The sequence below is a fragment of the Microcaecilia unicolor genome, chromosome 8 (assembly GCF_901765095.1).
Source record: "Microcaecilia unicolor chromosome 8, aMicUni1.1, whole genome shotgun sequence".
Lineage (NCBI taxonomy): Eukaryota > Metazoa > Chordata > Amphibia > Gymnophiona > Siphonopidae > Microcaecilia > Microcaecilia unicolor.
This window is the reverse complement of record NC_044038.1, coordinates 229,002,961-229,026,180: the sequence shown is the minus strand read 5'-3', so window position 1 is coordinate 229,026,180 and position 23,220 is coordinate 229,002,961. Positions and strand designations below refer to the sequence as shown.

The following is a 23,220-nucleotide window of genomic DNA, read 5'->3' as shown; positions in this document are numbered from 1 at the left end:
TCTTTGTGGGGGTGTTTAGCACTTAGGCATTTTCATAGTGATCGACATTTCATATTTTGTAGCCATTTCCTCCTTTGGTTTCAGATTGTTTTAAGCAGGTTTTCTTTTGGGTTTAGGTGATTTAAACTTGCCTCCTCTGTTATAGTTTGATATTTAATGAAACCGAGAAAAGAACACTTCGCAGAACACACAGGATGCAAAAAAAAAAAAAAAACCCAGCAAAACGAATAACGGTTGGCAGAAGATCTTTAGTCAATGAAACGACCCAACACGGACCGTGTTTCGGCTCTAAGGCCTGCGTAAGGGGTCCTACAGTTCCAAAACAACAACAAAAAATTACATTCTGTATGCAAAAGATCACTTATGTTTTAAAAAGACTATATGGACATCACATACAATGAGATTCTGGTATCAGAATATCTCTATCACCAACCTATGCTCCCACCAACCATGGTCGCGTTGCTGGGGGGGGGGGGGGGGGTTGTGCATAAAAACATAAGAATATAAGAATAGCCATATTTTGATATTTGTCATAAAGTATCATGATACTTACAGTGTTGATAGTGACCACAAGTACACGAGTCTTGTTGGGTTCCTTGGTGACCAACAGAAGATCAGCATTAAAATTCATAGTAATGTTCTTTGGGTTCAGAATGAACTCTGGAGCCTTAGTGGCATTTAATATGCCCCTCGCATAAATGGAGTTTTGTTCCTGTGGATCAGTGAAGACAAACACACGAGACCTAAGTTTTTAGTATTCTATAAAGGAAAATAGGTTTCCGTTTTTCCAAATCTTTTTACTCTGCATATGCCAAGCAAATGCATCTAAATGGTGTACAAATAACTAAGAACCCTTTTATTACAGGCTTGGTTTGCAGCAATGGGCTTGCCGCACGCCTACCACAGCAGCCAAGTGATAGTTCCCACCCCCAGCGCACTCTATTTCCAGTGCTACAAAAATATAGTCTATTTTTATAGCACTGGGGCTTACCCCAGTTACCGCAGGGTTAGTGCAAGAGCCTCTCAATGGGTGGCGGCTAGGGCCTACTCCCCAAAATGGCCACGTGCCAAGGAGTTCACTTACTACATTGCCATTTCTGTTCAAAAACAAAAAAAAACAGTCTTTTACCCACTGCGATAAAAGGAGGCCTCGGCACCAGTGGTGTAACCACGTGGGGCCACGGGGGTCTGGCCCCCATAGATTTGGTCCTGGACCCCCCTGCCGATGACCCTCTCGACCCCCCTCCCTGCCAACCTGCCGTCGCCTGCCTTTGCTGGCAGGGGACCCCAACCCCCGCCAGCCGAGGTCCTCTTCTTCCCGCGCAAGGCTTCATTCTGACTGTTTCTGACATCCTGCAGGACGTCAGAAACAGTCAGAACGAAGCCTTGCGCGGGAAGAAGAGGACCTTGGCTGGTGGGGGTTGGGGTCCTCCGCCTGCAAAGGTAGGTGACGGCAGCGACGAGGGAAGGTTGGGGGTCGAGAGGGTTGTCGGCAGGTGGGGGTCAAAGTTGTTGTTGGTGGTGGTGGTGGCGGCAGCAGCAGGGGGGTCGGCAATAGCGGGGGGGGGGGTCGGTGGCGCCGGGGAGGGGTGTTAAAATGTGCCCCCTCACCGCGGGCTCTGGACCCTCCTCCTGCCGACGTCTGGCTACGCCCCTGCTCGGCATGCGTCAAAAATACGTGCTGACATCACCACAGGCCCCCTGTTACCGCAGTTTGGTAAAAGACCCTAGTAAGAATAGGCACCCACTTTCGATTATGAAATGGGATCCAAATAAGTGTCCTCTGAGCTAGATTCTATATATGGGCATCAAAAAATATCAGCGTTGAAAAAAAGCGCTGTTCTATAAGCTGTGGTTAAAATTAGGCATAGTTTAGAGGATTGGTTTTACACCTGGGAATCACGCCTAACCTTAGGCGCAGCCACTTGCACCAACTGAAATGCGGTGCAAATGTACGCGCCTACATTAGGTTCATAGCCCCGTTATTCTATAACAATGCGTGCTAATTTTAGGAACACCCCCATTCCACCCATGATCTTCCCATGTCCACACCCCCTTTTATAAATCGCGCACAAATTTTAAACGCAGGTCCCGCGACTAAATTTACGTGCGTAAAGTTCAATTAAATTTAATTAGTGCCAATAATTGTTTGCTAAAAAGACAGTTATTGGCAGTAACTTGCTTGTTTTTTTAATTAGATTGCATGCACAATGTTTGGCGACTTTTATAGAATTAGGGGGGCTGTTTACCTAGATATAGGTGCGTTGATATAGAACTGCCCTCCACATGGGGAAAAAAAAACCCTTTAACAAATAGGTTCCTGAGTTGTCAGTCCTCTTGGTGCAGGGAAACACTATACCTGCACAAAACTCACCATGAACTACTACCAAAAAGATCTGAGTTAAATCCAAATAAATTAGAGCTATCTGGGAGAGCCTTGCATGATCCACTAATACGCCTGTACAGTGCAAAACACACTATGCAGATGAAAAGATGGAGGTTATAGTTTTTATATACATTTTGACTACCTTGGTTTCAGCTGGAAGTTCCAGCCGCCTTGTGCACGTTTCGCATTTTCTGAACCAGACTACAGCAAAGTTGTGAACCATTTTATTATTACAGGTAGAAAGAAGAAAAGAAAGGAAAAGAGAAACAACTTACCCCATTCCACTCTGCAACTGATTTATTAATCTGTACAAAATAAAAACAATTACAAGTCTATTAGATGGGAAAAAGTTTGAGGGTCAGATACAGTATATTCAAATTGGATTATCAATATAAAGGTATAATTTGCAAAAATCATCAGGGATATAAATTCCTTTCTCTAATGCAATTTAGAAAGGTTGTGGCAGTCATTTTCTGTAGGCAGCCACAAGGGGCAGGAATGAGTGAGCTTTGCTCATGCCCCCATCGACCCCCAGTGGACCACCAGGGTGCAAAGGTAGGCTTGGGGGTCCTACCTAGATAATGGGGATGTTCAGGGAGAGGGTTGAATGGTGGCAGGCTGATGACTCCCAAATCTACCTTTCTACCCCTGATATCTCACCTTGCATCCAAACCAAAGTTTCAGCGTGCTTGTCTGACATTGCTGCCTGGATGTCTCAACGCCACCTGAAATTAAATATGACCAAAACCGAGCTTCTCATTTCCCCCCCCAAACCCACCTCCCCGCTCCCCCAGTTTTCCATTTCTGTTGATGGCTCTCTCATTCTCCCTGTCTCCTCAGCTCGAAACCTTGGGGTCATCTTTGACTCTTCTCTCTCCTTCTCTGCGCATATCCAGCAGACCGCCAAGACCTGTCGTTTCTTTCTTTACAACATCCGTAAAATCCGCCCCTTTCTTTCCGAGCACTCTACCAAAACCCTCATCCACACCCTTGTCACCTCTCGTTTAGACTACTGCAATCTGCTTCTTGCTGGCCTCCCACTTAGTCACCTCTCCCCTCTCCAGTCGGTTCAAAACTCTGCTGCCCGTCTCATCTTCCGCCAGGGTCGCTTTACTCATACTACCCCTCTCCTCAAGACCCTTCACTGGCTCCCTATCCATTTTCGCATCCTGTTCAAACTTCTTCTACTAACCTATAAATGTATTCACTCTGCTGCTCCCCAGTATCTCTCCACACTCGTCCTTCCCTACACCCCTTCCCGTGCACTCCGCTCCATGGATAAATCCTTCTTATCTGTTCCCTTCTCCACTACTGCCAACTCCAGACTTCGCGCCTTCTGTCTCGCTGCACCCTACGCCTGGAATAAACTTCCTGAGCCCCTACGTCTTGCCCCATCCTTGGCCACCTTTAAATCTAGACTGAAAGCCCACCTCTTTAACATTGCTTTTGACTCGTAACCACTTGTAACCACTCGCCTCCACCTACCCTCCTCTCTTCCTTCCCGTTCACATTAATTGATTTGATTTGCTTACTTTATTTATTTTTTGTCTATTAGATTGTAAGCTCTTTGAGCAGGGACTGTCTTACTTCTATGTTTGTGCAGCGCTGCGTATGCCTTGTAGCGCTATAGAAATGCTAAATAGTAGTAGTAGTAGAAAGGGTGGTGGTGGGGGGGGGGGGGTGTTCAGGGGCCTAAAAGGCGTCTATAAGTGACACTACTCCTTAAATCCATTAATGGTCTTTTTGAAGACCAGTTATGACCACACTCTAAAGATACGTTGCTGAAAATATTTGTGATTGCCAAAGATATCCAACAAGACTCCTGAAGCAGGCACGTATATGCCGAAACAGGATACCTTGTCGAGTCATCCCAAATAAAAATTTCAAACTGCATACTGAGAGGCCCTAGTCTGTTTTGAAGAGCCTGGTCCTGTTCCCACTCGTGTTTTGGCTGTGTCTCTCATGTTGGGACTCTGGTGTTCTTTCCACTTCTGTGGTCCTCTTGCAGATAGTATACACCAGGGATGTATTTATTTATTTATTGCATTTGTATCCCACATTTTCCCCACCTTTTTGCGGGTTCAGTGTGGCTTACAATATGAGTTAAATGTTGGAAATACAATTTGTTACAGATTGGTTATGGATTACATTGTACACTAACACAGTTCAGGGGCTCACCATTAAATGACACCATCTCAACTGCACTTAACAACAACAACAACTTACATAATTGCAATTACAACATGGATGGGGAAATGGCAATTTATATTCAATAGTGCAACTCATTTTACCTGTTCTAGAAGTATTTAACGTACCATGGGATGTGTGAAAGTGAGACGAAAGAACCGAGCATCATAATAAGCCTGGGCTACAGAGTTCAAGGCAGCTTCAGAGATACCAATGCACATCGCGGAATCATTTGAATCTAAGAAGGGGAAATCGGCTGGAGCAACAGGACGATCTGTGCCATTGATTGCATAGAAGGATCCCTGAATTGGAAAGAAGTTCAAGGGTGGTTATGCATCTGATGACTATTAATAGTTGATTAAAATTAAATCATTTAAAGAGGAATAAAGATGAAAAGCATTATTGGTTGTTAGTGTGGGTTTGCATGTAGAAATGTTTTGTTTCGCTTGTGGGATTCATTTTATATTTGGATTTTGGTTTGTTTTTTTTTTAAATACCTTCTAGTCAATATTTAGCTGCCAGCGGTATTGAATATTTGTGGTTCATTGTCCCAGTACTGGCCACCTGAGCTTTTGCAGGTCCTGCCTGAATATTGGCTGGGACCCACATAACCAAAAAAAAAAAAAAATGTTCAGAGACCCTCCTGGTATCATCCCCCCACCCCCTCCATTCCAGACTCCCTTCCCTCTCTCACTGACCATGCAAACCACCCTCAGTCCCTCCCACCCTTCCAACATACCGGAGGGAGGGGGGGTTCCATAGCTGGGGGGAGTTGGAGGGGGGAGGGGGCTTGGAGTCACTTGAGAGAGGGGAGGAAGATTAAGACTAGAGGAGGGAATAGTAGCAGAGAAAGGGGATTGGAGGGGCTCTGCACATTTTTTTTCTGTTATGCAGGTCCCGGTCAATATTCAGTCAGGGCTCATATAAGCTCAGGTGGCCAGAACTGGGGCAATTAGCCCCAGACAATTAGCTCCCTCCCCCAGCTGCTCGGCCTTGCAATGTACAAAGCACATCAGTTGTTACATTCCTTGCTTCACGTTGTACAGCTGCTGCTTCTCTTCCCTTCACTAATTTCAAAAAGATATTCTAACTCGTCATAGACAGTTTTGTTTTCGTGATTAAGAGTGAGTACTGCAGATGCCCCTTCCAAGTTGGTCAACCGTCCAGTTACTGCAGGCATCTTATTTTTAAACGGAGCGTGAAGATCAGAATGACATAAAGATTCCTCAATTTGCATGAGTCATAGATGTTTATAATTCACTACAGTGTCAGAAGGTTAACTAGCATCAGCTCTTAGTGAATCCACGCTCATTACCACTGTGCTCAGTGATACTTGTACGCCAGGGCCTCTGTCCTATGAGGGGAGGGTCACATTGTTGATTGATTGAATAAAATATTCTAACAGGAAAAAATGAACTAACTTCTGATTAGAGAACTCTCTAAGATTTACCCAATTAATCTGCCCTGGTATCACACTTACATTTATATTCACATCAAAGTACTTTTCAGTGAACACTGGTGAATTCACTAGTTGGTAGTTTATTCCAACATATCTGTTGACGTCATACCGACCTATGAGAAGACAAAAAAAGAAGCAGAAGATTAATTTTCCAAATGAGAAAATACAAGCTGACCTATTTTGATATTTGACTGAACACGTCCACATTCCCTGTTCACCATATAGAATATTCACAATCTCCTACAGTGTGTTGGCAAGAAGAGAAAATGCTCACCAGAGAAAGTGCTGATATTGGTCGTCCACAACTCAAAATTTTCAGTCACAGCTCTGCATACCTGTCATAAATAGGAGAGAAATTTTTTTTTACATAAATATGCTCTGATTCCTTTGCAAATGTCTGGTCACATACAGGGAACATTAAGAATGTTTTCTTTGAACCCGCCCATTTGGATTCCTTTCTTTCGGATAAACCTGTTCTTCAACTACATAATACTTAATTGATTGCTGTAATTGGGGAATTTTTCTTGGATGACACTGCATGATTTTTCTGTTCATTGGTATCTTTTTATTATGGGGTCCTTTTACTAAAGTGCGCCAAAAAATAGCCTGCGCTGTTGTAGACGCGTGTATTGAATTCATGCAGGTCCATTTTTCAGCATGCCTGCAAAAAGGGCCTCTTTACTTTGGCTGAAATTGGATGTACGGCAAAATAAAAATTGGCGGGCATCCATTTTGGGCCTGAGACCTTACTGCCACCTATTGACTTAGTGGTAAGGTCTCACACGTTAACCAGGCGGTAATCATCAGCGTGTGTACACTGCCAATAACTGCCCGGTTAGCGCCACGCGGTAGAAAATAAAAAACATTTTCAGGCATGTGTATCTGACGCATGTAAAAAATGGAATTACCTTCCGGGGCTCGCGGTAGCCGGGCAGTAGTTCCAAATTGATGCGAGTTGGGCTCGCGTAGGTGCCTACATGCTTTAGTAAAAGGGCTTCTATATTAATTACTTAGATACTTTATTGCATAGATCCACATAACTAGATGGTGAGTTCCAGGGCTGCCGAGAGACTAGGCTGGGCCCGGGGCAAGGGCGCCCCGCCTCAGCCCCCTCGCCGCTGCTGCCCCTTGTCGCTCCCCCCACCGCTGCAGGAGCTTTTTTTATAACATATGTGCCAAAATTGCTCAGTACATAGGTTCAAGGGGGGCATAGATGTGGGCAGAGAGTGGGTGGGTCATGGGTCTGGAGTACGCGCGTCAAGTTATGTGTACTTCAGGGCACACTTAGGCAAACCAGTGGCGTAGCTAGGTGGGGCCATGGGGGCCTGCCCCCCCATTTCCTCTGGCTCCCGGTTGGCTTGTGGGGGTCCCCAGCCTCCGCCATCTGAAGACTTCAGCCAGCGCTGGTCTGGGCCGGTGCCGCCACATTGCCTGCCTGCTCTCTCTTCCCCTCACATCGGGCACGCTCCTTTTAGTGAAATTGAGCAGTTTCACTAAAAAGAGCATTCCCAACGTGAGGGGAAGAGAGAACAGGGCAGGCAATGTGCTGGTGCAAGAGACCAGCGCTGGGCAAAGTCTTCAACTGCCGGGGATTGGGATATTTGCGGCAACGGTGGGCGGCAGAGCGGCGAGGCAGCGGCGGCAGGGGGGCGGTGGTGAAGGGGGGCAGTGACCAAAATGTGCCCCCCACCTTGGGCTCTGGTCCCCTCCCACCTCGAGGTCTGGCTATATAAACTCAAAGGATGAAACAGGAGAGCCCCATATCAAGTACCCACTACCGTTCAAAAAAGATCTTCATCAGAAAAGAATAAAAAAAATGTATATTTATTCCTTCCTTAAATCGTTCAGTCCTCCACTCAAGCAGTCCAGAAAATTCTGTTACAAATTCAAAAAAATCTCAGACTTGGAACTTCTCAAAAAAACATCCAGCGAGGCAAATAAATTGAAGACCCTTTAAGGTTCAACTATTGATACAGGATTTCTGCGACGCTGTGTAAACATCGTTTTGGATGGTTTTTTTGTGAAGTTCCGAGATTCGTTTTAAATTTGTAACAGAATTTTCTGGTCTGATTGAGCGGAAGAATGAATAATTTATAGAAGGACTAAATAAACAAAGATGGCTGCCACTGACAAGGCAAAATGATTGTTGCCTAATTTTAGGTGCAGCAATGCCAACTTCTGCTCACATTCTATAATAGAATCTTGGTACCCAGATGCTGGTATAGAATCGGCACATGGCATTGGGTCACCGAAATCATGGCACCACTTCATAGAATTGCCATCTAAATGTTTTCTCTCAGAAGAAGGCACTAAAACCGAAAGCCAAAATAAGTAAGTGGGAATGGTACAGTAAGGGGCCCTTTTACTAAGCCGTGTAGGTACCTACACATGCCCAATGCATGCCTACCGCGTGGCCCACATCCCCACATCCATTTTTGGCCCAAAAAAGGCCTTTTTTGAAGGTGCGCTGAAAAATGGACCTGCGCACGCCGAATACATACGTCTATACCAGCGTAGGCTTCGGCGCACCTTAGTAAATGGATCCCTCAGTGTTAGAAGCCCCTAGAAGGACCAAGAAGGCCAGTTTAGAAAGGAATATATGAATTTAAGCCGTAACCTGTCATCTTTTTTTGCAGATTAAAATGTATTGTGAAATCTGGTCTAGGCATGACAACAAGGCTGAATCATATATTCCTTCTAATGCAGAATGGATTGAATCTGGCATATCTGAACTATTGCTCTGTTCCAGCAGTATTTCAGGGCCACCGAGTACCACAAAATCAACTGGTAGTTGTGGAGGGGCATAATCGAACGGGGCACCCAAGTTTTCCTGAGGACGTCCTCACATGACGTCCCCGTGAAGGGGTGGGGAAACCTGTATTATCGAAACAAGATGGGCGTCCATCTTTTGTTTCGATAATATGGTCGGGGATGCCCAAATCTCAACATTTAGGTCGACCTTAGAGATGGTCGTCCTTAGAGATGGTCGTTCCCGATTTTCGGTGATAATGGAAACCGAGGACGCCCATCTCAGAAACCACCAAATCCAAGCCATTTGGTCGTGGGAGGAGCCAGCATTCGTAATGCACTGGTCCCCCCCCCCCCCCACATGACAGGACACCAACTGGGTACCCTAGGGGGCACTGCAGTGGACTTCAGAAAAAGCTCCAAGGTGCATAGCTCCCTTACCTTGTATGCTGAGCCCCCCAACCCCACACCCAAGAAAAAACTCACTCCCCACAACTGTACACCACTACCATATCCCTTAGGGATGAAGGGGGGCACCTAGATGTGGGTACAGTGGGTTTGTGGTGGGTTTTGGAGGGCTCCCATTTACCACCACAAGTATAACAGGTAGGGGGAGATGGGCCTGGGTCCGCCTGCCTGAAATGTACTGCAGTACTCACTAAAACTGCTCCAGGGACCTGCATACTTCTGTCATGGAGCTGGGTATGATATTTGAGGCTGGCATAGAGGCTGGAAAAATATTTTACAATTTTTTTAGGGTGGGAGGGGTTAGTGACCACTGGGGGAGTAAGGGGAGGTCATCCCGATTCCCTCCTGTGGTCATCTGGTCATTTAGGACACATTTTTGTGGCTTGGTCGTAAAAAAAAAAAAGGACCAAGTAAAGTCGGCCAAGTGTTCATCAGGGATGCCCTTCTTTTTTCTATTACCGGTCGAGGACACCCATGTGTTAAACACACCCCAGTCCCGCCTTCGCTATGCTTCCAACACGCCCCCGTGAACTTTGGTCATCCCCGAGATGGAAAACAGTTGAGGACACCCAAAATCGGATTTCGATTATGCCAATTTGGGCGACCCTGGGAGAAGGACGCTCATCTCCCGATTTGTGTCGAAAGATGGGCACCCTTCTCTTTCGAAAATAAGTCTGATAGTGTACCTGTGGGTTCAGGAGACTGAGGACTTCATTGTTTAGCTCTTCCTTGTAGTTCGCAAACATTCTGCCAGGAATAAAGTAAAAAAGAAAATGCATGGATTTCTACATAATAATAAGGCAGTCTAGGGTAACATTTAAAAATAGGTCAAGATCTAGAAACAAGGGCCAAACATGAAGAAATGCTGAGCACAGACAGCGCTAGCACAGCCTTCATATCAAAGATGGCATTCAACGATGACTTTATTATGGAATGAAATGTGAGTAAATTCACAGCAAATGAAATACGTATTCCTTAAGCAAATTTTCTGATTGATGAGAATTAGAACACTATTCTAGACCTGGAAACCAGATGCGCGACAGGATCTTTCAGCATCTGTTTCAAATATTTAGAAACACAAGGATCAATTTTTAAAAGGATCTATGAGGCCTCCAGCAGCCAGCAACCACATAATCCCACCTTTCCTATATTTTCACTCATTGGTAGTCTACTCCAACATATCTGTAAGTGCACTATGCTTTATTCTGTGAGGGGGTGCGCAAATGCTATAGCGCATAACTGAAAGGGGGTATACATGCAGACAGAGTATGAGAAGAGCACGAGTGGGACGGCCACATAGGTACACTGTTGATCACAGCCTACTCCTTGATATGCTGTCCTCACTTGGATTTCAGGTCTCTGTTCTTTCCTGATTTTCTTCCTATCTCTCCCAGCGTACATTTAGTGTATACTCTGGTGGATCCTCCTCCACTTCTGTCCCACTGTCAGTTGGTGTCCCTCAGGGATCTGTCCTGGGACCTCTTCTTTTCTCCATCTATACTTCTTCCCTTGGTACTCTGATCTCATCCCATGGTTTTCAGTATCATCTTTACGCTGACGACTCCCAGATCTACCTCTCCACACCAGAAATCTCAGCCGAAATCCAGGCCAAAGTATCAGCCTGCCTGTCTGACATTGCTGCCTGGGTGTCTCAGTGCCATCTGAAACTAAACATGACCAAGACTGAGCTTCATATCTTTCCACCTAAACCAACCTCTCCTCTTCCCCCATTCTCTGTTTCTGTGGATAACACTCTCATCCTTCCTGTCTCATCAGCTCGTAAACTTGGGGTCATCTTCGATTCCTCCCTCTCCTTCTCTGCACATATTCAGCAGACTGCTAAAACCTGTTGTTTCTTTCTCTATAATATCACCAAAATTCGCCCCTTCCTTTCTGAGCACACTACCAGAACCCTCATCCACACTCTTATCACCTCTTACTTAGTCTATTGCAACTTGCTTCTCTCAGGTCTCCCACTTAGCCATCTCTCTCCTCTTCAATCTGTTCAAAATTCTGCTGCATGACTAATATTCCGCCAATGTCGCTATGCTCATATTAGCCCTCTCCTCAAGTCACTTCACTGGCTCCGTATCCGTTTCCGCATGCAGTTCAAACTCCTCTTATTGACTTATAAGTGCATTCACTCTGCAGCTCCTCAGTACCTCTCCACTCTCATTTCTCCCTACACTCCTCCCCGGGAACTCCGTTCACTGGGTAAATCTCTCTTATCTGAACCCTTCTCCTCCACTGCTAACTCCAGAATCTGTTCCTTTTATCTTGCTGCACCATATGCCTCTAATAGACTTCCTGAGCCGGTACGTCAAGCTCCATCTCTGGCCGTCTTCAAATCTAAGCTAAAAGCCCACCTTTTTGATGCTGCTTTTAACTCCTAACCCTTATTCACTTGTTCAGAACCCTTATTTTATCATCCTCACTTTAATATTCCCTTATCTCTTATTTGTCTTGTTTGTCTGTCCTAATTATATTGTAAGCTCTGTCGAGCAGGGACTGCCTGTTCATGTTCAAGTGTACAGCGCTGCATACATCTAGTAGCGCTATAGAAATGATAAGTAGTAGTAGTAGTCTTTGGGATTCCGGAATGTTGCTACTCTTTAAGATTCTACACAGAATCTTGCTACTCTTTGTCCTTTTCCCTTATTTGTCCTGTTTGTATATCCTGAGTAGATTGTAAGCTCTGTCAAGCAAGGACTGTCTCTTCATGTTCAAGTGTACAGTGCTGCGTACGTCTAGTAGCACTATTGAAATGATAAGTAGTAATAGTAGTCTTTGATATTCCGGAATCTTGCTGCTCTTTGGAATTCCGCACAGAATGTTGCTACAGTGGGATTCCAGAATCTTGCTACTCTTTGTCCTTATCCCTTATTTGTCCTGTTTGTCTGTCCTAATTAGATTGTAAGCTCTGTCGAGCAGGGACTGGAAATGATAAGTAGTAGTAGTAGTCTTTGGGATTCCAGAATGTTGCTACTCTTTAAGATTCTACACAGAATCTTGCTACTCTTTGGGATGCCGGAATCTTGCTACTCTTTGTCCTTTTCCCTTATTTGTCCTGTTTGTATGTCCTGATTAGATTGTAAGCTCTGTCAAGCAAGGACTGTCTCTTCATGTTAAGTGTACAGGGCTGCGTACGTCTAGTAGCGCTATAGAAATGATAAGTAGTAGTAGTAAGTAGTACACAACTGTAAGTTATGCACACACCGAGTGTTATGCATATAATACTTACCCCCAGATTCTATAAATGGTGACTAAAGTTGTCCGTGTAAGTTTGGCACGTGGCCAAATTGCATGCGCAACTTAATTGTTTATCAAGACAATAAGTGCCATTAATTGGCCACTAAGGTAAAATTATGTATAATCATACCTGATAATTTTCTTTCCATTAATCATAGCTGATCAATCCATAGACTGGTGGGTTGTGTCCATCTACCAGCAGGTGGAGATAGAGAGCAAACTTTTGCCTCCCTATATGTGGTCATGTGCTGCCGGAAACTCCTCAGTATGTCGATATCAAAGCTCCATCCGCAGGACTCAGCACTTAGAGAATTACACCCACGAAGGGACACTCTGCCCAGCTCACCACCGCCGAAACGGGGGAGGGGAATTAACCCAGCTCATCCCCACACAAGTGGGGGAGGGGAATCCGTCCAGCTCATCCCCGCGGAGCGGGGGAGGGACACCACACCCGCCGATGCGGGGGGATCTGGCTTATCCTGCAACCGCAACCGCGGGAGGAGCTGACTGACCCTAACACCGCCAAAGCGGGAGGGGTACAAAACTGCCCTACAGCCGCACGAAGCGGGAGGGAGTGCCGGCAGAATTTTAAGTCTCAATCCAGCCCCGTAAAACGGAGGGGAGAGGAATGCAGCAGCTCACTGTAACACAAACTCGTCTTAACTCTTGAAGAATCCAAGTGAAAAAACTTGAACACGAAGTCTTTCTGAAGTAACTGAAGACTAAACTTGAACCTGAAATGCAACCAGAATAAAAACAATACAGATATCTGGGAGGGGCTATGGATTGATCAGCTATGATTAATGGAAAGAAAATTATCAGGTATGATTATACATAATTTTACCTTCCATATCATCAAGCTGATCAATCCATAGACTGGTGGGATGTACCGAAGCAGTACTCACCCAGGGCGGGACATAGAAATCCCTGACCGCAACACTGAAGCTCCAAACCGGGCCTCCGCCCGAGCAGCCACAGTCAAGCGGTAATGCTTGGAGAATGTATGGGCCGAAGCCCAAGTTGCCGCCTTGCGGATCTCTTCCAAGGAGACGGAACCGGCCTCTGCCATCGAGGCCGCCTGAGCTCTTGTGGAGTGAGCCTTCAGCTGAATAGGCGGCACCTTCCCCGCGGCCACATAAGCCGCTGCAATGGCTTCCTTGACCCATCTTGCCACTGTAGGCTTAGCAGCCTGCAGACCCTTACGAGGACCTGTAAACAGGACAAACAGATGATCCGATTTCCGGAAATCATTGGTCACTTCCAAGTATCTGATGATAACTCGTCTCACATCCAGATATTTAAGAGCAGAGTACTCCTCTGGGTAGTCCTCCCTACGAAAGGAAGGGAGACAGAGCTGCTGATTCACATGGAAGCGAGAAACAATCTTGGGCAGAAAGGAAGGCACTGTGCGAATAGTCACTCCTGCCTCAGTGAACTGCAGAAAAGGCTCTCGACACGAGAGCGCCTGGAGCTCGGAAACTCTTCTGGCTGAAGTGATAGCCACCAAAAAGACTGCTTTCAACGTCAGGTCTTTCAGAGATGCCCTCGACAAGGGTTCAAACGGCGGCTTCTGCAATGCTCTCAGCACCAGGTTGAGATTCCATGCAGGCACCACTGGGTGCAGAGGAGGGCGCAGGTGATTAACTCCCTTGAGAAAGCGCACCACATCTGGCTGCGAAGCCAGGGAAGCACCCTTCAGGCGGCCCCTGAAGCAAGCCAGAGCCGCTACCTGGACTTTAAGGGAACTGAGCGACAGGCCTTTCTCCAGACCTTCTTGCAGGAACGCCAACACTGAAGAAATTGGAGCAGTGAAGGGAGAAAGTGAGCCTGCTTCCCACCACGATGCAAAGGTACGCCAAACCCTGGCGTAAGCAGTAGAAGTAGAGCGCTTCCTCGCTCTCAGCATAGTGGCGATGACTTTGTCTGAGAAGCCCTTCTTCCTCAGACGCTGCCGCTCAATAGCCAGGCCGTAAGACCAAAGGGGGAGGGATCCTCCATCACCACGGGACCCTGATGTAACAGGCCCTGCTCCACTGGCAGCCGCAGAGGATCGTCGACTGAGAGCCTGATCAAGTCCGCATACCAGGGACGTCTGGGCCAATCCGGACCCACCAGGATTATCCTGCCGGGATGCTTTGCCACCCGGTCTAGCACCCTGCCCAACATGGGCCAGGGCGGGAACACATAGAGGAGCTCTTGTGTCGGCCACTGTTGGAGAAGAGCATCTACTCCCAGGGATCGAGGGTCCCGTCCTCTGCTGAAAAAGCGCGGCACTTGGCAATTGGCCGATGACGCCATCAGATCTAGGCTCGGCTGGCCCCAGCGCTTCGTGATGTCCAAGAACGCCTGAGCAGAGAGCTGCCACTCTCCGGGCTCCAAGGTATGGCGACTGAGAAAGTCCGCCTTGACATTCATGACCCCGGCAATGTGGGCCGCTGACAGCTGTTCCAGGTTCGCTTCCGCCCACTGGCATAGAATCATGGCCTCCTTGGCTAGAGGGGCGCTCTTGGTACCTCCCTGGCGGTTGACATAGGCCACAGCCGTGGCATTGTCCGACAGAACCCGTACAGGCTTCACCACCAGTACCGGGATGAACTCCAAAAGCGCCAACCGAATGGCTCTGAGTTCCAGGAGGTTGATAGACCACTTTGCTTCTGCAGGAGACCAGAGCCCCTGCGCTGTCCTTCCCAAGCAGTGGGCTCCCCAGCCCGACAACGAGGCGTCCGTCGTGACGACAATCCACTCTGGGGTCACCAGAGGCATTCCCGCAGACAATTTGTCTGCCTGCATCCACCAGCTCAGCGCCTTGCGCACTGCTGGATCCAAGGGAAGGCGCACAGCATAATCCTCCGACATCGGAGTCCAGCGCTGCAGCAGGGAGTGTTGAAGTGGTCTCATATGAGCCCTGGCCCAGGGCACTACTTCCATCGTGGCCGTCATAGAGCCCAACAGCTGCACATAGTCCCAAGCCCGAAGAGGAGAGGCTACTAGGAACTGGTTCACCTGAGCCTGAAGTTTGACAATCCGATTGTCTGGCAGGAACACTCTGCCCACTTGGGTGTCGAATCGAACTCCCAGATACTCCAGGGACTGAGTCGGGCGCAGCTGGCTCTTCTCCCAGTTGATGATCCATCCCAGGGAGCTCAAAAGAGCAACTACCCGGTCCACAGCTTTGCCGCACTCTGCATAAGAGGGGGCTCGGATCAACCAGTCGTCCAGATAAGGATGGACTTGTACTCCTTCCTTCCGCAGGAAGGCCGCTATGACCACCATTACTTTGGAAAAGGTCCGCGGAGCAGTAGCCAACCCGAACGGGAGGGCTCTGAACTGGAAGTGTCGTCCCAGGACTGCAAAACGCAGAAAGCGTTGATGAGGAGGCCAGATGGGAATGTGCAAGTATGCTTCCTTGATGTCCAAGGATGCCAGGTACTCCCCTGCCTTCACTGCCGCTATAACAGAGCGGAGAGTCTCCATGCGAAAGTGCCTCACTTTCAAGGCCCGATTGACCCCTTTGAGGTCGAGGATAGGCCGGACAGAACCTCCTTTCTTTGGTACCACAAAGTAAATGGAGTAACGCCCCTTGCCAAGCTGACTTTCTGGCACCGGAACGACCGCACCCAGGCGGATCAGATTGTCCAAAGTCTGCTGCACTGCCACAGCTTTGACCGGAGACTTGCAGGGAGAGAGTACAAACCCGTCTCTTAAGGGTCGGCAGAACTCTAGCTTGTAGCCGTCTCTGATGACTTCCAGCACCCAAGCGTCTGAAGTTATTGTGGTCCACTCGCCCAGAAACGAGGACAGCCGTCCCCCAATCTGCACTGGGGCGTGGACCAAGACCCCGTCATTGGGTACGGGACCCTGGGGGAGGACCGGAGGGAGCACCTCCGGGACGGCGGTCTCTGCGAAAGGAACGCTGCTTGGGGGAGAAATTTCTCTTGAAGTAAGAGGGGGCAGAGGAACCTGACTTGCCCGGGCGGTACCGACGGGCTTCCTGAAACCGTCCTCTGGAGGAACCGGGACGAGCACTAGCCCGAGCCCTGACCTCTGGTAACTTCTTGCCCTTAGACGTGCCGAGATCGGTCACGATTTTGTCCAGCTCGACCCCAAAGAGCAGCTTGCCTTTAAAAGGCAATCTAGCCAGGCGGGATTTAGAGGCGTGGTCAGCAGACCAATGTTTCAGCCAAAGCCACCGCCGCGCAGAGACTGTCTGAGCCATGCCTTTAGCTGAGGCTCTCAAGACATCATACAGCAAGTCTGCCAAATAGGCTAAGCCCGATTCCAGGGCCGGCCAATCAGTCCCCAAGGAATGATCCGAGGGGGAAGCCCACTGCACCATAGTCAGGCACGCCCTGGCCACATAGGAGCCGCAAACTGAGGCCTGCAAACTTAAGGCAGCCGCCTCAAAGGACGACCTTAAGGCCGCCTCCAATCTCCTGTCTTGGGCGTCCTTTAGGGCCGTGCAACCTTCCACCGGCAATGCCGTTTTCTTAGTCACCGCAGTGATTAAAGAATCCACGGTAGGCCACAGATAGGCCTCACGTTCACTCACAGCCAAAGGATAGAGGCGGGACATAGCCCTAGCCACTTTAAGGCTCGCTTCTGGGACATCCCATTGAGCCGAAATTAAGGTGTGCATGGCATCATGCACGTGGAAGGTTCTAGGCGGGCGCTTAGTCCCCAGCATAATGGCAGAGCCAACAGGGGCTGAGGGAGAGACGTCCTCCGGAGAGGAAATCTTCAAAGTGTCCATGGCCTGTAACAACAGGTTGGGCAAATCCTCTGGGCGAAAAAGGCGCGCCGCAGAGGGGTCATCCGCTCCATCCGAGCGGGGATCCGCCTCCTCCAAGGAATCCGCAAAGGACCGTTGGGAGACCTCAGACACGCTGCCCTCATCTACATCGGAGGAGACAAATTCCTCCAAGGCCTGGGAATCAACCCGAGGGCGTTTACCTCTGGGAACCTCAACCTCTTTACCAGACGAGGGAGCAGGGGCAGCGTTGTGCATGAGGAAGGCCTGATGCAGCAGCAAAACAAACTCGGGGGAGAAACCCCCCAGACTGTGCACTTCCGCAGCCTGGGCCACGGCCCTAGGCGCACTCTCAACCGGCGCTCGCAATAGCGGGGGAGAGACATGCTGCGCATCCAAAATGGCGTCCGGCGCGAAACTCCGCGAAGGAGCCGCGCGGGAAGAACGGCTCTTAAGATTAGCCGTTTCAGTGCCGTCGCCCAAATTAAGGGCGTTCATGGCATTAATGTCTCCAACCTCAAGGGCGGCCCAAGAAGAAGCCGTCCGAGCCGCGTGGCCGGCCAAGATGGCGGAGGCGAGGAGCGGGGGATGGGCGTTTATGGCGGGAAAAACCGCCACGCCGGAGGAAGGACCGGGACATTCATCGGTCACGAAACTGTCACCCAACCAGGGCGAATCAGGCTTTAAGACCCCCGCATCCCCTCTAGAAGCGCTCAAGCGACCCGGGGAGCGACCCTTTGCGCCCTCGCCCTCCGACGCCATATGCCACGAGGAGAAGAATCGGGGAACCCCCTGCCCGCAATAAAAAGGTAAAAATTACCTGCTGTCCGCTCCGAGTTGTAACGACCTGGTGTCCCAGTGAGTAGCTGCAATAGACGCTTAAATAAACGTCGAAATAAACGCCTTTAAAGACGTTCAAAATTTTTTTTTTTTTTTTTTTTTAAACGGAGCCAGCGGGAGGGGGGAGAAAAGGAGGGACCTGGCACCACCAGGTTTGCACTTGCTCAAAAGAGCCCTCAACCCCAGGCACTCAACAAAACCTAAAAATTAGGCTTGGAGGCCTAGCCAGAGCTGCTGCTGTGTGTGACCACCACCTGCTGAGATAGAGAACATACTGAGGAGTTTCCGGCAGCACATGACCACATATAGGGAGGCAAAAGTTTGCTCTCTATCTCCACCTGCTGGTAGATGGACACAACCCACCAGTCTATGGATTGATCAGCTTGATGATATGGAACAAGCAATTATCAGCACTAATTGTCACTAATTAGAATTTACACACATAAGTTGCTAAGTGTATTCTATAAACTAGTGCACGTGAATTCTACTGTGCAGATATCATAAGGGGCGTGGCCATAGGAGGGGCAGAGGCGGGTCATGGGCATTCCTAAAAGTTACATGACTGATTTAGAACATGCCCAATATGGGCCCTATTCTATAAAGGTTATGCTCCTAAATGTATGCTCCAAAATCTATTATGCTCCTAATTTAGGAGCATAAATTTAGAAGCATAAATTATGCTCATAAATTAGGAGCATAAATTTTAGGAGCGTAAATTTGGAGCATATCCTTTATGGAATAAGGCCCAATATATGCCTAAGTTAGGCACAGGCATATACACCAGGTTTTAGCTGGCCAAACTTTGGGTGAGGTTTACAGAACGCTAAGGGGGAGATTCTATATATGGTGCCTGGAAAATCCCTGCGGAAATCATTTTCGCCTAAGCATATTATATAAGATTTAGGCGTGGTATATAGTATACACTTAGCTGATATCTCAGAGCCTAAAACTATGCGCTTCCATTTACACCAGTGCAAATGTGGCGTAAATCCCTGTGGGTAGATTTAGGCGGACTAGGCCATATTCTACAATATGTATTAATTTGGGAACGCCCATGAAATGTCCATTTTTCTGTCCATAGCTACGCCCCTTTGGAACTGCACACTTTAGAACTTAGGCGCAGTTCATTACAGAATACACTTTGTGCATAAACTCTAATTAATGCCAATTAGTGCTCATTATTGCATGTTAAGTGCTGTTAAAAACACTGATTGGCTTGTTAAGCCAATTAACTTACATGCGCTGTTATAGAATATGCTTAGATATTGGTGCGGAATGCTAGGATTAATATATAGAATCCAGGGTAAACCTGTTTTTTTTAGCGCTATATATAGATTTTACCTCTTGCCGTAAGTTACGTACACACTATAATTTATGCACATTGCATGCTATGCCTGGCTGTGCCCGTTTATATCTTCCATTGACCTGACATGCATGGGTGTGCCTAGATGTAAGCACGTCAATCTGGGTTAATGCTAATATTCTAGAATGAAATTGGATGCCATAGAATAGGCACTCCCCATACAGCATTGGAACACCTAAAAGGGGGCACCCAATTATAGAATAAGTACATAAGTACGTAACTATTGCCATATTGGGACAGACTGAAGGTCCATCAAGCCTAGCATTCTGTTTCCAACAATGGCCAATCCAAGTCACATTTACCTGGCAAGATTCCAGAACAGTACAATATATTTTATGCTGCTTATCAAGAAATAAACAGTGGATTTTCCCCAAGTCCATTTTAATAATGGTCTATGGACTTTTCTTTTAGGAAGCTATCCAAACCTTTTTTAAACCCCGCTAAGCTAACTGTTTTACTACATTCTCTGACAAACAATTCCAGAGTTTAATTACATGTTGAGTGAAGAAATATTTTTTTCTGATTTGTCCTAGTGTTTTTGGAAAGTGTAAACAAATGGTTCACGTTTACCTGTTCCACTCCACTCATTTTTTATAGGCCTCTATCATATCTCCCCTCAACCGCCTTTTCTCCAAGCAGAAGAGCCCTAGCTGCTTTAGCCTTTCCTCATAGGGAAGTCATTCCATCCCTTTTATCATTTTCGTTTCTCTTCTCTGTACGTTTTCTAATTCCACTATATCCTTTTTGAGATACGGTGACTAGAATTGCATGCAATATTGTCCTCTTTAGTGTCTATAGGGTAAAAGTCCAGTACAAAAGTCCCATAAGCCTTATTTGAAGTAATCAAGACAACAAATTTTAAGAATTTTTTTACAGTAAAAATGATTTTGTCTTGTCCAGCTGCATTTGGGAGGTGAACTACAGTTTTGAATCAGTCTAACTCTGCATTATGTTGTAATACAATTCCTCTGATACTCACGGCTCAATTGCGTTTCCCAACTTGATGTCAATCTTCTTGATATCAGTTGTACAGTTTACCACGGAAAATAATGGATACTCTGGATCATTCTTTGAAATGTTGATGACCATTGTGATAGATGCTTCAGATACTTTCATAACAGTTATGTTTTTGACTTCGCTGTAGAAAGAAGAGTCGGTGGGTTACTTATTTATTTTATTTATTTATTGCATTTGTACCCCACATTATCCCACCTTTTTGCAGGCTCAATGTGGCTTACAGAGTGTTGTTATGATGTAGTCATTACATGATCTTAAATACAGTCGATAATTGGCTGAAGGTAGGTGATTAGATGCAAGGTGCTAGGTAAGGTATTATTAGGTAAGGTTAGTATTAGACACATATCAAACATCATAGAATTTGTTCAGCTGTAAGCTGAATGGGAACACAAATGTAACTCATATACCAGTGGTTCCCAAACCTGGTCCCGGAGGCACCTCAGCCATCAGGTTTTCAGGAAATCTGCAATGAATTTCCATGAGAGAGATTTAGATGTATTCCCTCCACTGCATGCAAATCTATCTCATTAATATTCATTGTGGCTATACTGAAAACCTGATGGGCTGGGGTGCTTCCAGGACCAGGTTTGGGAACCACAGGCATATACTAAAGGGGTCTGTTACTGTATGACTAGTGCATGTTATCTACAGCTGGGCTCATACGAATAAATTGGACGCTCTGGTAGATAACACGTTTTATATTTATACTAGTAAAAAAGGCCCGTTTCTGACACAAATGAAACGGGCGCTAGCAAGGTTTTCCTCGGAGTATGTATGTTTGGGAGAGTGTATGTGAGAGTGACTGTTTGAGAGTCAGAGTGAAAGTGTGAGTGTGTGAGAGAGAGAGTGAGTCTGGGTGTGAGTGTGTTTGTGAGAGAGTGTGTGCAAGTGTGTATGTGAGACACAGTGTGATAGAGAGTGTGTGTGTGTGGCCATCCATGCTCCTCTGTCCCCTGCCCCCTCCATTCATCCCTTTCCAGCATTTCCCCTCTTAGCCTGAGGCCTGCCCTGCAATCCATATCCATCCATGCCCATCTGTCCCCTCCATTCATCCCTATCCAGGAATTTCCCTTTCCCTGAGCTCTGCCGTCCCAATCCATGGCCATCCATGTTACTCTGTCACCTGCCCCCTCCATTCATCCCTATCCTGCATTTCCCCTCTCTGCCTGAGGCCTGCCCTGCAATCCATGCTCCTCTGTCCCCTGCCCCCTGCATTCATCCCTTTCCAGCATTTCCCCTGTCTGCCTGAGGCCTGTCCTGCAATCCATATCCATCCATGGCCATCTGTCCCCTTCATTCATCCCTATCCAGCAATTCCCCTTTCCCTGAGTCCTGCCCTCCCAATCCATGGCCATCCATGTAGCTCTGTCCCCTGCCCCCTCCATTCATCCCTTTCCAGCATTTCCCCTCTTAGCCTGAGGCCTGCCCTGCAATCCATATCCATCCATGCCCATCTGTCCCCTCCATTCATCCCTATCCAGGAATTTCCCTTTCCCTGAGCTCTGCCGTCCCAATCCATGGCCATCCATGTTACTCTGTCACCTGCCCCCTCCATTCATCCCTATCCTGCATTTCCCCTCTCTGCCTGAGGCCTGCCCTGCAATCCATGCTCCTCTGTCCCCTGCCCCCTGCATTCATCCCTTTCCAGCATTTCCCCTGTCTGCCTGAGGCCTGTCCTGCAATCCATATCCATCCATGGCCATCTGTCCCCTCCATTCATCCCTATCCAGCAATTCCCCTCTCCCTGAGTCCTGCCCTTCCAATCCATATCCATCCATGCTCCTCTGTCACCTGGCCCCTCCATTCATCACTATCCAGCAATTGCCCTATCTGCCTGAGGCCTGCCCTGCAATCCATATCCATCCATGGCCATCTGTCCCCTCCATTCATCCCTATCCAGCAATTCCCCTTTCCCTGAGCCCTGCCGTCCCAATCCATGGCCATCCATGTTACTCTGTCACCTGCCCCCTCCATTCATCCCTATCCAGCATTTCCCCTCTCTGCCTGAGGCCTGCCCTGCAATCCATGCTCCTCTGTCCCCTGCCGCCTCCATTCATCCTTTTCTAGCAAGTCCCCTCTCTCCCTTCCATGACCCCCCCCCTCGCATCCATGCTCCTCTCTCTCCCATGTCCCAGCCTGGCCCGCCCTCTTCTCCTCCCCCCCTTCGCATCCATGCATTGGGTTTTTTGTTTTTTTTTTCTTCTTTTAAAATTTACCCCGTGGCGGTTCCGGCAGCGAACCGTCAGGGAAGGAGGCGGCGCTCCCGTCCCGACGTCTAGGTTTCCCTTCGCTGTGTTCCGCCTTCTTTTGACGTCATCCTTGACGTCAGAAGAAGGCGGAACACAGCGAAGGGAAGGCTAGACGTCGAGAGCACCGCCTCCTTCCCTGACGCTTCGCTGCCGAGCGAAGCGATTGGTTGAGTGTCATTGCTCCGCCCTCGACGTCATCACGTTTGACGCGTGGGCGGGGCAGACACAATGGGATCTCACCCCCTTCACTTCTGGCTAAAAGAGGCTTCATAGAACGTTGGAGGTGCGTTTTATATAGAGAAATATAGAGAGATTTCTTCCCAATTTGATATATCACCTTTCAGAACTAGAATCGAAATGGAGCACAATTGCTAATCATTTTAGTAAAAGGTCCCCTAAAATGCCGAACAGATCCTGTTCTTTTGCTTAAATGTGAAACAGCATGCCTTGTTGTAATGGGGGGGGATTTGGCATGCTGTTTTCTGCAGGAGATCACATTTACAAATT

At 47.7% G+C, this 23,220-nt stretch overlaps 1 protein-coding gene across 1 annotated transcript in view; it reads right to left on the bottom strand.

Moving 5' to 3' along the window:
• The window catches only part of LOC115476020 (BPI fold-containing family C protein-like), a 63,663-nt gene that overhangs the window by 21,280 nt on the left and 19,163 nt on the right, over positions 1–23,220 (bottom strand). Inside the window, exons 5-11 of the mRNA XM_030212129.1 lie at positions 20,427–20,585; positions 9,935–9,995; positions 6,307–6,367; positions 6,054–6,145; positions 4,702–4,875; positions 2,662–2,691; positions 554–712 (exon numbers count right to left, since the gene is read on the bottom strand). Of these exons, the coding sequence (XP_030067989.1) occupies positions 554–712; positions 2,662–2,691; positions 4,702–4,875; positions 6,054–6,145; positions 6,307–6,367; positions 9,935–9,995; positions 20,427–20,585 (736 nt within the window). The remainder of the gene's footprint in view (positions 1–553; positions 713–2,661; positions 2,692–4,701; positions 4,876–6,053; positions 6,146–6,306; positions 6,368–9,934; positions 9,996–20,426; positions 20,586–23,220) is intronic.